General features: G+C 38.8%; 1 protein-coding gene across 5 annotated transcripts in view; it reads right to left on the bottom strand.

Moving 5' to 3' along the window:
• rimbp2a (RIMS binding protein 2a) overlaps positions 1–15558 on the bottom strand; it is a 68097-nt gene that overhangs the window by 47218 nt on the left and 5321 nt on the right. For all 5 annotated transcript variants that reach the window (XM_079846798.1, XM_079846799.1, XM_079846800.1 and 2 more), the window contains exon 4: positions 10126–10269. In XM_079846798.1, the coding sequence (XP_079702924.1) occupies positions 10126–10269 (144 nt within the window). The remainder of the gene's footprint in view (positions 1–10125; positions 10270–15558) is intronic.

Below are 15558 nucleotides of genomic sequence, written 5' to 3'. Positions count from 1 at the left end.
TTTGTCTCTAATGTGAATGAAAAAAAAAACAGCTAAATAATACCAAAAATATAAATAATTTTTTTTTAATGTAAATAATTCAAAAAACAGTTTCATGGCTGGTCTGAAAAATGTATAGTCTTTGTAAAATTATCTCAATTCACTTGCTATTGGCAGGTAAGGAAAAGTAAAAGGTATTTACTACATTGGGTCACGGTCCAATTTCAGTGGTCACTGTCCATGTTGATAAATATATATATGTATATATATATATATATATATATATATATATAAATATAAATGTAATAGTTTCTAGAAGTCAATCGCCATCTTTAATCTTTCTTAAGAAGAAAAGAAGCAGATATTTCATAGCATGGAAAAGTGAACAGTATAGGAGTCACTCTCCAGAGAGGTCTGGAAGATTTGGGAAAGTTAAAGTTACTATTTACATTTACTTTTATATTCTTGATAGATGCTTCCTTACAAAGAAGTGAATACTAGAAGTAAATAATAATTTTAGACAGACTGAATAGATAAAATACCCATTCACGTTTGAATGTAGCAAAGATCTGATTTATTTAAACCCCCTTGACTGTAAATGTCTTTTTGGGATGCTTCAATTATATACTGCAAACAGACAGCAGAAGGGAAAGAGAAGGGATATTCGCTCCAGAAACTAAACAGACTATCTTCCCTGAAGGTGTTTTGTTGTTTTTACGCTCACTTGTTGTGCCTCACAGTCACAGAGGCACGACTAAAAATATGAATTTACAAGCAGCAGGAAATAAATATTAATCCCAGGTTTTAGGTTACGGGCAGTGATTCATTTTGTTTTGGCAACTGGCATGCAGAAATCAATTGTGAAAATTGCTTTAAGAGAACCGAGGTCACAATATTGTTCCCCATGGCCAATCATGCTCATAATATATGACTTCCACATAATGCAGTGGGTTTTAGGAAATTAGGCATGTGATTAACAAAACTGTAATTTTTAGGTTTTAAATCAAGCGTAGCGTCAGTTCTGGCATGTCACGTTAGTCAAGCTCGCATAAGCTGACTCTCAGCTGATCCACGTACCTATAAGCTCCTTCAGTATTATCAGAAGCTATCGCCTTTCTCAGGAGCAAATTACCCTCCTCCATCCCCAGCTCCTCCTCTCGTCAGTCAGGAATTGGCATTCTGATTCCCCTTAAATCAGACTAAATTCTTGAATTATGTTGTATATTAAAATATTGACATTAATGATATCTGCAATACATTCATGTTGGTTCTGTTCTGCTTACCCTAAGGGGGGTTATTGCTGCTCTCCCTGCTCTTATCCATGCTAGGCTGCATGGATGCGCAGGGAGTTCTTGCCCAGAACAGAACCATACCGGCAATCCAAACATATGCTAATTGTCAATCGTATTCGACGATAGTGGTCCTGACAGAAATTCTGCTCGTTTAAACACATTTATCATATTTAAAGGGGTCATGACATTTATTTTAATATGTTCCTTGAGGTTCACTTATAATGTTAATAAAGCTTTTTGCACACAAAAACAAAAAAAAACAAAAAACAGGAAACGGTATCAACACTCCCTCATGTGAGTAAGTGTAACATTATCCCTACAAAACCGTGATTTACAGACAAACAAAGCATTATGAAAATTGTTTACTTACGGTTTGCAATGTAGCTGCTGTCATATCCAATAGACCTTATTCAAAGCAGTGCCATCTTTGATTTTTAACGGGAATGAAAGCGAGGCTGTGAGGGATAGATGTTTTTGGATTGTTCTGCTGACAAAACACTGCAACAATATCTTTCCAAGAAATTTCAGTAGACAATGTAAATTTATAAGAGATCTAAGAGTTTATGTAAGTCTTTTCCTCGCAGCCTCGCTGTCATACCTGTCACGGTGCTGCTCTAAATAAGGTCTATACAGCTGACTGATTCATCTCTCAACGAAAAGTTTCTTTGCAAACTCTCTATTACACTGCACCTCGTTTACAAAACAACCTGCAGTCATATTCTCAGAACAAACATATAATCCTCCGACGCGATCCATGATGCCATTAAATTAAAGCATCACTTGTTCTTGACGCTGGAATCGTTCTGAAGTCTCTACAGAAATGAGCGAATGAGCGGTTTAAACAGGAAGCGTAAAGTGAACGCTCCTTTATGCTTCCATTTACTCTTCCATTTGTCCTCGTCGACAGACTCAAGCGGATAGAGAGTACATCAGAAAGTGAATGTGCTTCTACTGTATCCAGTGTAGACAGCGTCAGTGATTATAATGGGTTTTATTTGCTTTTCACGCGACATAACGCTTGCATCTGGTGTTGGCAAGTGTTAGCCGTCAAGCAACTTAACGCTAGTGGGCAGGGTCTATGGTGTGGTGATGTAAAATTATTTGTCAATTACTTGTTCTGGAGGCAATGTATTTGCCCGTGTGACATCACAAATCCCACAATATCAAAATGAGACATTTTTTCTTGATTAAATATATGCTTTGTTTACAACGAGGAGGATATTTTAAGCTATGAAGCTTGCAGGATGTTTTAATGGTACAAAGACATCTCATATGTCAAAAGAACAAGGCAAATTTGATTTATCATGTCATGACCCCTTTAAAATCTAACTAAAGATATAGGTACCATATCAGTTACTAGAGATGTTTTAATTGATAAGTATCTATTTATATTGGATATTTAATTGTACATGGCCATTACCCTAGACAGGCAAGCCAGACCTACATCAAGATGTTAGGTCTGGCAACTCACCATTGGCACGGCTCAATCCGAGGGGCGGGATAAACGGTTGTCTTTCAAATTCCCTCTGCATGCAATAGGATAGCGCTACAACCGACCAGAGCGTTTTCCCACCAGCGGAGCTAGTTGATAGATTAAACTTTTGCCGTATCTGGTCGGCAAAACTACGAACTCATCTTCCTTTTTTAAGAATGACTTAAGTGCCGTTCTTTGTTCTTTTCTCAAAGAAAAGCTTAACTCCAAGTCCTCCAGAGTCGCGGCCAAAGCAGATTCAAAAGACCGCTGTTCGCCAGCAGCAGCCGCAATTCTTTGTTTTCAAGTAGCAGGGAATTCACCAAGCGGCAAACTCCCTGTCTCTCTCTTGAAACCAACACGGAAGTGAAGTAAACGGCAATTCATCAACTGGCCGCTTGAGGCAGGCTGCAAAAGTGAGTTTCATCTCCCCCATGTTGAAATGCCCAACTTTACAGCAGAAAAAAACATGTTTACAGCCTGGAGCAAAAAGTGGCTTTGGTCTATACAGCTAATTTTGCCCTTCATGACAACTGTGAAGGGGGTGAATTTTTTTATAACTCATTTATAACTCATTTTTTACAACTCAAATTTCTGCATAATTAAGGGTGTGTCCACTTTTGAGTGACAGGTGGATTCCCAAGATGGCGATGGTCGGCTACGCCCATTTTAGGCTTCAAAAACAGTCTTCAGAAACCTACGGGTGACGTCACGGACACTACATAAATATTTTTTTACAGTCTATGGAATTCACGCAGAACCGTCACAACTCTGCCGTCATTATGTTAAGCCCGCCCACCGACTCTATACACGATTTGATTGGCCTGACTAGAGTTTTTTCCAGCTCGAAAGTCAACGGAGAGCTGCTAGACTACCCTGGCTGCAAAATACATTTTTCTGCCGCTAGGGTGCGTCTAGATTTCTAGGCTACCATTACCCCTATTTTTACATAAATATTATCTTTGCAGTCATCTTAAACTCTCACTAGTCATCTAAGTTAATATTTAAAAACAATAATTCAATAAAACTGTTAAATGTAATCTTTCGCGAATCTCAAAATGAATATACATTTTTCACATTGTACAATATAATGATGCAATGCCTAAATTCACAAACAATTGATTTTAGTTTTTTAAGTTTTATTTATCATTTGTTAATAATAATTGTCGACACATCTGTATTAGCCAGAATTTTATTTTCGGTGCACCTCAAAATCTAACTTGAAGTACAGTATTTTTTATTTCAGAGACTACTCAAACAAATATCAGCCTACATTCTGAAATGTTCATTCCTAAGTTTATTGGTGTTCGGGTTTCAACACACAATTGGTATTAACGACAAGCATTGAGTAGGCACTTATACAGCAGGAGCTGATGCTTCCTGCCCTGGTCTAACTTCTGAGACAGGGATCTGGAATGGAGTGGACCTCCTGCTCCAAATGACTCCAGCGGTCGATGCAATGGAGAGGAAAATACAGTTAAGCAAGCAGCATGGCCCTGCTAAAAGATCACTTTCTGAGTCTAATTCTATTAGGGTACATGGCAATGGCAACCCAAGTCAAGGCCCAACCCTTCTGATTTAACTCTCTGGCAACATCCTTACAGAAAAACACTGCATACTCCTTTCACTCATCTGAATTCTCTTCTGAAATATACTATGGCTCAGCTAATTAAGTAGAAGCGTCTCTCTCCGGACCACTATTACTCTGTATTAATTATCTGCTTTTGTCATTATACTCATGAATGTTATTATCATGAAACCAATTACACTACAGCCAGGCTTTTCCATGGCCTGCCTTTCTTCGCAGGACAGGCATTGCCATAGAGATAGGGTGGGCAGTTCCTAAGCATGAGACTTCCTCTAGAGACAGAAGGTCATTCCTCACCACAGGTTCACTCTACTCGCTGTCCGTCAGAGATGGTCGCCTGGCAACCAGCCACAGGACTCGCACTGCAACGACTGTCACGGCATATTTGTCTGGTTCACCACTATCACAACTGAAGCTAATAAATGAAGAGGTGTGATCATTTAGAAACTGAACCAATGCCAGCCTTGGCAGACTTGACGTTCCCTTCTCTCCTTGAGATTCTCTGTTTCAGTTAAAGGACCCGAGGCAGGTTTGCAATAAAAAAGCACAGAAAATCAGATTTTTTTTTTTTAAGTTTACTTCAAAAGATTATTTAAATGAACAAACTCTCAAAGCAAAACACAAACCCACTATATTGGAAAATATGCAATGTTTGTTATTTATTTAATATGTATATAAGTGTGTCAGGTATATGCTTTGGTTTGTTTTAGGGGCTGTTTACATGACACCGTTTTCAACTAAAAACAGAACACTTTTTATGCGCGTTGGCCGTTCATTTACACAACAACAGCGTTTTGGGGCATGAAAATGCAAACTTTTGAAAACGGATTTAAAAGAGCAAGTTTTTGAAAACTATACAGTTATCGTCTCCGTTTAAACTTAAACACAAATCTGTGAAAACGGTGATGGCATGCACATGCATATTATGAGTTCAGTCTATATGCATGCTCCTTTGGCGCGAGTGCTCTGTGAAAGAAAGCGCATGTGCGCAGGCGCATTGTTTTTCTTTACAAAGTGACATCGCCAACTACTGGCCTGGCATGCATAATTCAGCGTTTTTAGTAGTTTTCGTGGATCCTTGTGAATGGAGATCTGTCCAAAGAAAACACTTTTCCATTTTTGTGTACATTGTTGTCATGTAAACCCTAGTAAAAAAAAAAAACTATACCAAAATCTATTTAAAATACATTTATTTCATACTAAATATCCATTAACATATTTATTGACATATCACGACTTGCTGATATAAAATTATAATTAAACTTTATCTGGAGTATTTCTTTATTGTATAATGCACAATTCTTAATATTTAGCCTAAAATGTTTTTTAATATCATTATTAATAAGGATTGTAAGATCTCTGTAAAATATCAGTCTTAAAAATGCAAGATATTTAAAGTGTCCCTTAAGTATACTTTACTCGCAATAGTTCCACTTTAGCACAATCAAGAATACTAAGTATATCTTTAGTTGGACTATTTTTGCACAATTAAAGTGCATTTAGTACAAATTAGTTGTTCCAATTTAACAGTCTTTAAGTATACCAGTTTAGTTTAGTAAACTAAAGGTACAATTGCAGGGTATTTTTATTAAGTATGTAATATGTAAATGTATTTGTAGTATACTTAGCCAAAAGAAATGTTTTTCAAATACATTTTAGTATTTTCTTCTTTTTTTTTTACAAGGGAATGTACCCTCAGTTTCAGTGTGTTTTAGGCCATGTCCACACTAATACGTTTTCGTTTGAAAATGCATCTTTTTCTCTCCGTTTTGGCCTTCCATCCACACTGATACAGCGTTTTATTAATGAAAACAAACCTTTTCAAAAACGCTTTCCAAAGTGGATACATTTGAAAACGCTGTTTTCGTGTTGTAGTGTGGACTGTCAAAACGGAGGTATTTAAAACCAATGACGTAAGTTTAGTCATGTGACGCATATTGTACCAATAGATAGGCTATTCATGTTTATACCCGGTACTGTGCCTGTTACAGTATGTGCTATTCACTTTCACACTGTTGCTAAAATATGTTACTTTGCACACTCTATGGTAACATATGGTGACTGATTGCGACCTGAACGCATCAGTGAATTATGAGATATTTTGATAAATAAAATTATCCTGTCAGAAGAATTGCGTGATAATTTTATTCTTTATTTTTGTGAGGTTTTACGCATGCGCGGTAAGCTGAATTTAGTGATTTCAGGCGTTTTCCAAAAGTTTCTCATCCACACTGAAACGTTGGAAAATGCCTGAAAACGCTAGTGTGGAAGGAGAGCTTTTTTAAATGAAAACGCCGTTTTCAAATGTATCCGGATTAATGTAGACGTAGCCTTAGTTTGGTTCTCCCTTTGCCTGTTTGCCTATGTTCTTGATCCTTGTTTGTTTCTATAGTTACTGATTACCTTCACCATTCATTTAGTTATCTCATTGCTCCCTATGTATTTTAAACCCTTAGTTTCCTCAGTTCTTGGTTACGTGTCGTTTATGATTAAAGGTAGCCTGGGTGCCAGCCCGAACCCCGCCCACAATATTTTTTGGTCGGGAAGTTCGGTCTGGACTCGCTCCGTTGAGGAGCTATTATGCCCGAACAAAAATTGTTCGGACCAATCAAATTGTCAGGGCGGGCTTTATACGATGATGGACAGATGAGCAACGGTAACGTAATCACCTACGTCACCAAAGAGTGCTTGATTTGAATTAGTTTACAACAAAGACGAGTACAGCTGGAGAATTGAGATTTCACGAGTTCACATTTACAAATAAGTCAGATAGAATAAATGCATATATAAGATTTCACGAGTTCACACAAATAAGTCAGATAGACTAAATGCGTATATGACGTGCTGTCCGAGGGCTGTGGGCTCGGTAGCCATACTCCCCCGTGTTCCTGGTTGTGAGAGAACAAGACAAGAGTGAGGATTCGGGGTGGTGGAGGGATGCTGAAAAACTGTCAAGGAGTGTTAGGTAAGTTGACAGAGTGAATATGCTTCCTCATGCTGATATAGGGTAACGTTAGACATGGTATTGTTTGATGACAAGTTGATATTGGATTGATTATTTGTACGTGCTTCTCCCGAACTTTGTTTATGAAACATCATGTGTAGATTCCGCCATCGCGTCTGTTATAGATATCCACAGCGCATTCATTTTAAAAGAGGAACAGAGAGCCGCGACATTTTGTTGGTTGAAAATATGAATGAAGAACATGCGTCATTTACTCCGTTGCTCTGATTGCTTGTAGGTCTATCCAATTGAGTGCAGAGTTTTTTTTTTCCTGGTTCGGTTGAGACACGCCCCATAATCAAATCTCTATGGAGCAGTCTCAGACTCACATTCTGACTAGAATATGAGTATGACGAAGTCAGGCTAGATTAAAGGGTTAGCTCGCACAAAAATGAAAATTCTGTCATCATTTACTCACCCTCATGTCACTCCAAACCCATAAGACTTTCATTTATCTTCAGAACACAAATGAAGATTTTTTTTTAAGAAATATGATTAAAAAATTTAATTTAAGAAATATCTCCGATATTTCTGTTCGCCATATAAAGCAATAGAGTCTAACCAGCTTGATTCATATGGATTAGTTTTATGATCTTTTTAGGAACTTTTTGAAGTGTCAAAGTGATGGTTGCATAGGATGTCAATGGAGGGACAAAAATCTCACAGATTCAATTAAAAATATCTTCATTTGTATTCTGAAGATGAATGAAAGTCTTACAGGTTTGGAATGACATGAGGGTTAGTAAATAATGAAAAAAATTTGGGGTGAACTAACCCTTTAAGTGGTTGTGTTTTTCTAGTATATTCCTGTTATTCTTCTGCGTGGTCCTTGTTAGATTGTTATTAAAGACTGTTTTTATTCTCTTCTCCTTTTATTGTTTTCTTTATCACAGCCATGTTGTAACCGTTTGCTCTAATACTCACACAGACCTATGTACATAGTTTCCCCTGCCTATTAATAATAAAAAATTTAAGATAAATAATTGATGGTATATTTGCCTACTGTGGTGCTGTTACATTCACTGTTTAAGTAACTGCCAGTCACATAAAAATAACACTACTTGAAATATTTCAACCATGACAGGTTTTAAGTGCAAAGTTGTATTTAAAGGGAAATTTTTCCTCTTTCATCTTGTTAATATCCTGGCCACTCTTTTCAATAAAATGAAAGTAAATGGGACTCCACATCAAACTCCAAAATGACAAAAAAGTATTATAATAATATAATTACATTTGTCCATATGACTTATGTACTAAATTTTAAGTCTTCTAGAGCCATAACATAACATATCATTTTGTGAGAAAAGCTCGAAATTTTACAAAAGTGTGGGGTCAATAAAATGTTTTCATGTCCAGTCTCTTTATATTATAAAATATTATTACAATTTAAAACAACTGTTTTCTATTTTAATACGTTACAATCCGGGTCTTTAGTGTTGAAGAAAAGGAAGGTGATGGACAAGTTCCGCTTCAGGTTAGGAGAAGAAGGATGCTAGACATCAGACATCGTGGCGAGGACAGGGAGGAAGTGGAAGGCAGCTGAGGCAGTCCAACAGGCAGAAACTAAAGCTAAGCCTCTTCGGGACTGTAGCACAGGGCAGGGCTGGACTCGGAAGTTCAACACCAACCTGTTGCAACACTGCCAGTGAGAGGGAAAGGTCGAGGCTAGTGCAAGAAGAAGTGAGTGCTTCAGTGTATTAAGAACGAGCAAGCAAGTGTTGTAGCAATGAAGAAACAGGGTGCCTGTATGAAGTGGGAGCAATAGAGCGGAAGGTCACCTAGCATGATATATGGAAGTGGGACCTTCAGAGGATCAAGTTCTTGATTCAGGTGGTGTACGACACCCTCAAGTCTTAGCCCAGCCTGCCTGTTTGTTTAGGGCAAGGTAGAAACTCCAGCATGCCCCATTTTCCAAGGCAGGCTCTCTTGAACACATCTTGAGCAGCTGCTCCCGAGCCCCAGGCGATGGCCTTTAAAAATAAATCTTCCTGAGCCCAAACTTTTGAACGGTAGTGTAAGCCGCCGCTATTAACAAAAATCCAGAAAAGCTCTCCTTTGAAAGATCATATGAGAAATAGTGATGCCCAGTTCATGAACGAATAGTTTTTTGGAGTCAGATCTTTTCAATGAATCAATTAATAAAGTTCAAATTGAATGATTTGAACAAATCAGACTGATATCCAAGTTCAGTTCACTAAAAAATACGGTTTTAATGGTGAACAGCCCCCTGGAGGGGAAGATTATCAGGAGACGTTTTCTTTAGCGTTACAAGGAAGAACGTCATACAGGTTTGGAACAATATGAGGTAAGTAATGACAGACTTTTCATTTTCAGGTAAAAACCCTTTGCTTCATTGCAACTGCTTAATTTATGGTACAGTTCTAAAGCGTGTTCTAAAGTACGGCAAACTTTCTCAGCGGTGCTCAAGCTCATTTAAATTTGTGCATGTCACTTCCCATCTCCATTCAGCGGGACGAAATTGATCTGTTGCAACTGAGGCTTGTAACAAAAGCCATTATTATGGTCTGTCAGTTTTCCATTACCAACCTGTCCTCGCTCACCAGTGGGCTTGTTGCCAGGGCAACAGTTCCAGCATCACAGCACTTGGAACACAGCAGACAATTCAGGGACTTCCTGTGCATTTTGCCTTACAGAAAACAACTGTTGCTTTAACTCATTAAACTTTTCACCAGGGCAGAGGAGCTTCAGACAACATGCTGAAATCCAAAAGTGTGATTATTGCCAAAACCTGGATGAATAAGCAACAAAACCACACCCCAAACTGACTTACCAGGGATCGATGCTGCTGTTTCTGCTGTCTGAGAGTGGCTAGCTCTAGTTTAAGAGCTCTGTTCTTGTCCTCTAGGAGGCGGCAGCGATTTACATGGTGGGCTCTGTAAGACGCCAGGTGCAACGGCTGGACCTCCTGCTTCAGCTGCAGGGGAAGAGGACAGACAGGGCAGTGACTTACCAAGCAAACTTTGGGGGTGAACAGAGTGCATATGTTCCTGCATGTTAGAGGTGAAGTGTCATTTGTTCGATTATTAAATGATTCCCAACACCTATACCAGAAGTGTTGAGTAAGGGTGTATTTATACCTGTCTTGTTTGGTTCAATTGATTCGAACTCAAATTCGTTTCCCCCCTTGGTGCGGATCTTTTGGGCAGGTGTGATTACAGCAATCGCACTCGGGTGCGGACCAAACAACCGTACCGAGACCCAGCTGAAGAGGTGGTCTCGGCCCTGTTCCAAACGAACTCTGGTATGGTTCGAATTTCTGTACAATGAATGGATGACATTAGCTCACGTGTGGTTTTGTTTACAAATTTTGGTTCACTTGCAAAAAGGGCAGTGTGAAAGCGAACCACACCAAACAAAACAAAAAATCAACATTGTATTTGGTCCGGACCAAAGCAAGTGAACTAACGGACTTTCCTGGTGTGAATACACCCTAAGTAAGTCACTTGTACACTGATACCTCTATTAAATGTAAACACTCATTTTCAGATGTTGTTCTGTTAATTTGGCTCAGTCAGTTGTGTGAGTTTGGAGTTGAGCTATCAGACGGTTCATTATTTTTGTTAGTGCTGCAAAAATTACACAGTTCACCTTTAAATTTTAAGACAAGCAACAAACATCTCAAATTCATATTGAAATGATCAGTGTAAGTAACATCTTTAAAAGTGGGTAAATGAAACTAGGGCTGCCCCCTAATTGTCGACCAAAAGTTAGTTGACACGAAGAGGCTTAGTGGACCAAATTTTAATTAGTCAGTTGGTCACCAAAAAAATAAAAAATAAAAAAACTCAAACATGGCCTCACCTTAAAGGGATAGTTCACCCAAAAATGAAAATTCTGTCATCATTTCCTCCAAACCTGTATGAATTTCATTCTTCTGCTGAACACAAAAGAAGATATTTTGAAAAATATATTATAAAATATATAAAGTTAAATCATGCAGTAAGCGCGGTATTAACTCTGTACTAATATGGATATATATTTAGTCAGTAACCAAACAATTTATGGGCCCCATTGACTTCCTTAGTATTTTTTTCCATACCATATCTGTATTAGTACAGAGTTAGTACCACACTTACTGCATGGTTTAACTTAACATGCATTTCTCTCTGCACATCCACTATACTGTGGAGATGACGAGTCAGCACTGTCAAATTTGCAGCTGACACTGACTCAGAAAACACCAGTTTATTAATAAATTATTAAAATATTAGCTATGTTACATATAATATTATCTTTCTCAGCCCTGAAACTAGTAGAATAATTGCTTAAATGAACGACTACTAGTCTACTAGAAATTCTTTAGTTAAGGGCAGCCCTAAATGAAACTGCTGCTGTGGGTGTAATTTCAAGACTTCTAGTTAAACTCTTCAACTGCCGATCTTTTGGGCTGTAGAATCAATGCCAAAAACACAGCAGTTGCCAATCACACATAGGACTTTCATGTGTTTCAAAGCTCTCGCATCTGTTTTGTGTGTGCATGAGTGTCTGTGTGGATTTTACTGAGGGATCTTGCATAATCTCATAGAACAGTCTGCTGTATCACAATAGAAATACTACCAATCGCACGGTCACGTGTGCCAGTTCTCCAGCTGGTTTGCATGCTACACTACATTAGCAGACACAGTCACAGCCAGTCAACCTATTGCCCCATCAGTACCAACCCAGCCAGAGCCAGCAGTGTTACGAGAACAAGGACTGGCAAACCAAACAGCTCAATATATTCAACTTATCATATATAACAACAAGTCAAAAGCCCTGCAAGTGGGATGGAAGCATTAACCAGGGAGCTAATGAGCCATTGGACCAACAAATCAAGTCGACCGTCAACCCTCCCCACAGAGAGACATGTCCAGGATTCATTTGGAAAATGAACTGAAGAGAGACTTCTCACTCCAGCTGTGTGCCGACTGCCATGGGACCATGACAACTGAGATAGGAATGGGGAAAAAAACAGCACATGGACACCTAATGTATGATCTAATGTGCATATCTACACCTAACCATGACCTTGACCAGCTACTCAGGATATCCGCGTGTTTGCAGCCTCTGGACCAAGCAGCAAGACATCATCACAATCCACCACCTGATTCCAGATGCTGCCAGGTCAAATGTCTCCTGGCACATCTGGATCATGCCATATTCTCTCGTCTTGCTTTGCAGTATTCCAGAGCTGTAACGATCCAGCGCACGCTCCGTTCAAAGCCATAGAGGAGCGGCATGTAGACATAACAGCACGGCATTTCACACACATTTGCTTTGCTACTGATCTCATTCATAACAAATATGATCTGTGTGTGCACTGTACCTTAACGGTAGCCACTTCCACCTATCTTTCTCCTCCTTAGCGCTCCCACTCCGTTATATCACTGGCTGCCAGGAGTGGCAGTGACGACACGTCTGCGGTGTGTGTTTGTGTGTGGCTCTGTGCTCATGCGTGCGAGTCTCTGCAGAGGCCCTGAGCTGGAACAGGAGACAGACAGTGTGAGAGCATCTCCATGCTCTCTAGGACTGGTGCAACAGAATGGTGCGTTCCCTTTCTTACTCCTCTCTCCGTCACACACACACACACACGCTCATAAAGAAATGCGCATGCTCCCCGAGACGCTCTCCTGCTCTCATTCAGTATGCACACAGGCTTTCTCTCTCTCTATCCTACACTTGCACACTCACACATGGAGAGCAGTGAAGTGTAGAGCCACTCCCATCACTGATGTGTAAATCATTTGCTTTTTTCATGCATTTCTTATGCTGCAAGTGCCAATTCAATGCATCTTATAATTTTTAGTATCGCTATGTGTATTCTTTTTTGTAATTATTATCAAAATTGGCTATTACAAATGTTAGCTATTTTGTGTTTTTTTGTGTGAGATTAATCTGTATTTATATTTAATAACTGTCTATATCAGGGGTTTTCAAACAAAAATGATGATCCCCTTGTGGCAGCTATATATAAAATATGTGTAAAATATTATTGCCATGAACTGCTCCAAGAATTTTGGGTTGAGGATCCACGTGCAGCCTTTATTTGGGGCAATCCAGAATTGTAATCCATAAAAACAGGCAATTGGTCAAAACATCCAAACAATATCAACAGGGCAGACAAGAATAATCAAAGAAACAGGCAGGAGACCAAAGAAACATTGCGGTGTTGATACATACAAGACTTTGCAACGAACGTCTGAAAACACAAGGCTTATAAAGGCAGTTAACAAGGTAAATGAGACACAGCTGAAAGTAATGACATATAGCCTAATGAGTCCAGGCAAAGGGTTATGGGAAATGCAGTTTATGGTGAGATAAAGCAGATGGAGATCATGGGCACACCAGCTGGTGGATGTAAAAAATTATATAAAAAAATCATTTTAAAAAGCATATATATTATTTTTTATTTTTTTTACTTTATGATTTTTTGTAAATTGCTACTTTTTATTATTCCCTTTTTAATGTATTAAATTGATTACTATTATGTTTCTTTGTCTTTTTTATATTTGTAAACAGTGTTTCTCTAAACCTTTCCACAGAAACCCTCTCTTACCTGTGTGACAAAAACCCTGCACCTAAGTTCATCCTCTACCTCTGTATTATTATTATTACATTACAACTATGACACCTCCGATATGATTCAAACTATTTGTAGCAAGACATTCCTCCAGGGTTTTTTCTCTCTCTTTTTTTCACGAGCCTTAAGGTGAACAGCATATTTCATTTTTCACATTTAAGTAGTAGACATACACTATGTCTAATGGGTTAAACTGCAAATTTCATAGCAACAAACCTAGACATGACACAACCTTGAAACATTTACATTTAATCATTTAGCAGACGCTTTTATCCATACCAACTTACAAATGAGGACAATAGAAGCCATCAAACCAACAATAGGGCAACAATATGTAAGTGCTGTGACAATTCCCAGTTAGTCTAGCACAGTGCACATAGCAAGGTTTTTTTTTTTTTTATTAAATAGAAAAAAAATAGACAGAAATAGAATAGAATAGAATAGAATAGAATAGAATAGAATAGAATAGAATAGAATAGTAAGTGTTACGAAAAATATGCATCTTTAGCCATTTCTTGAAAATACTAGCTGCTCGGGGTAAGTTAGGCAGGTTATTCCACCAACAGAGAACAGTCAAGGTAAAGGTAACTGGGAAAGTGATTTTGTACCTCTTTGGGATAGCACCACAAGATGCCGTTCACTTGCAGAATGCAAGCAGACTGTCTATCTCTCAAAGACTCATGTTCATTTGTAAAATATGAAATATGGAGACTTTATATCTTCGCAATCAACACATGTGTCCTCTACTTTCACTTCTCTGTCTTTATGCAATTCATCTTGTTCTACATATGCCACTTGGAAACATACATGTTGGTATTGCTATCTCATCCTACTGCGATTTGTTTGTGTTATCTCAAGGAACAGAAAGGAGGAAAAAAAACAGTGGAGTTTCGCTCCATTCATCCCGCAACCACACTAGACAAGGGAAATTAAGTTCACCCTCTCGGAAAATTACACAGTTACATCAGATTTTAAGGCACACAGGGGTATTAAAAGGGATTACTTAGACAGTGTGGTAGGCACATCCTGACCATTAGCCACTCTTTGCGCTGAGGAAACAGGTCACGTTGGAGGCACACAAAAAAAAAGAAAAAAGGAAACAGATTCCCAATACAGAATGTGTTACAGTCTCCTCTTCTCTGTTGCCAAGCAACCCCAGCTGCTCCTGTACTGCTGCCTGCCCTCTTCCCCCCCACCCAATCCCTCTGCACTGGGGCAGTCCTCTACAAATGCATCAGTTTAAGATGGCATGTCTAGTCTCAAGGGAGGGAACTACCCGGACCAGGCTGCACTTCCAAGAAGATCCTGATAGGACAGTACATTGCATCCACACCCTCTGTCTGCATGAATCACCTGTAATTTTCTCACATGACACAAACACACTCTGCATTGGCTACAGTACAGATTCTTTACTCTGATTGGTAGATGAGGATGTGAGGTTGTGTAAATATAAATATAGCAGGATGGCGCCACCTTGTGCACAAGAACCATCATTGTTACTACAACTACTGCATATGATAAATCTTAAAATTCATGTGTAAATGTAACAGGATTACGGTCTTTGGTGTTTTATGCCCCCAACGTCGCCTTCCAGGCAGCGAAGGGATGGGTAGGTTTAAGGTTGAGGGTAGGGTTAGCTGCCTC

This window comes from Squalius cephalus (genome assembly GCF_949319135.1).
Source record: "Squalius cephalus genome assembly, chromosome: 17".
Classification (NCBI taxonomy): Eukaryota; Metazoa; Chordata; class Actinopteri; order Cypriniformes; family Leuciscidae; genus Squalius; species Squalius cephalus.
Note: the sequence above shows the minus strand (reverse complement) of the source record. Positions and strands in the feature narration are given on the sequence as shown.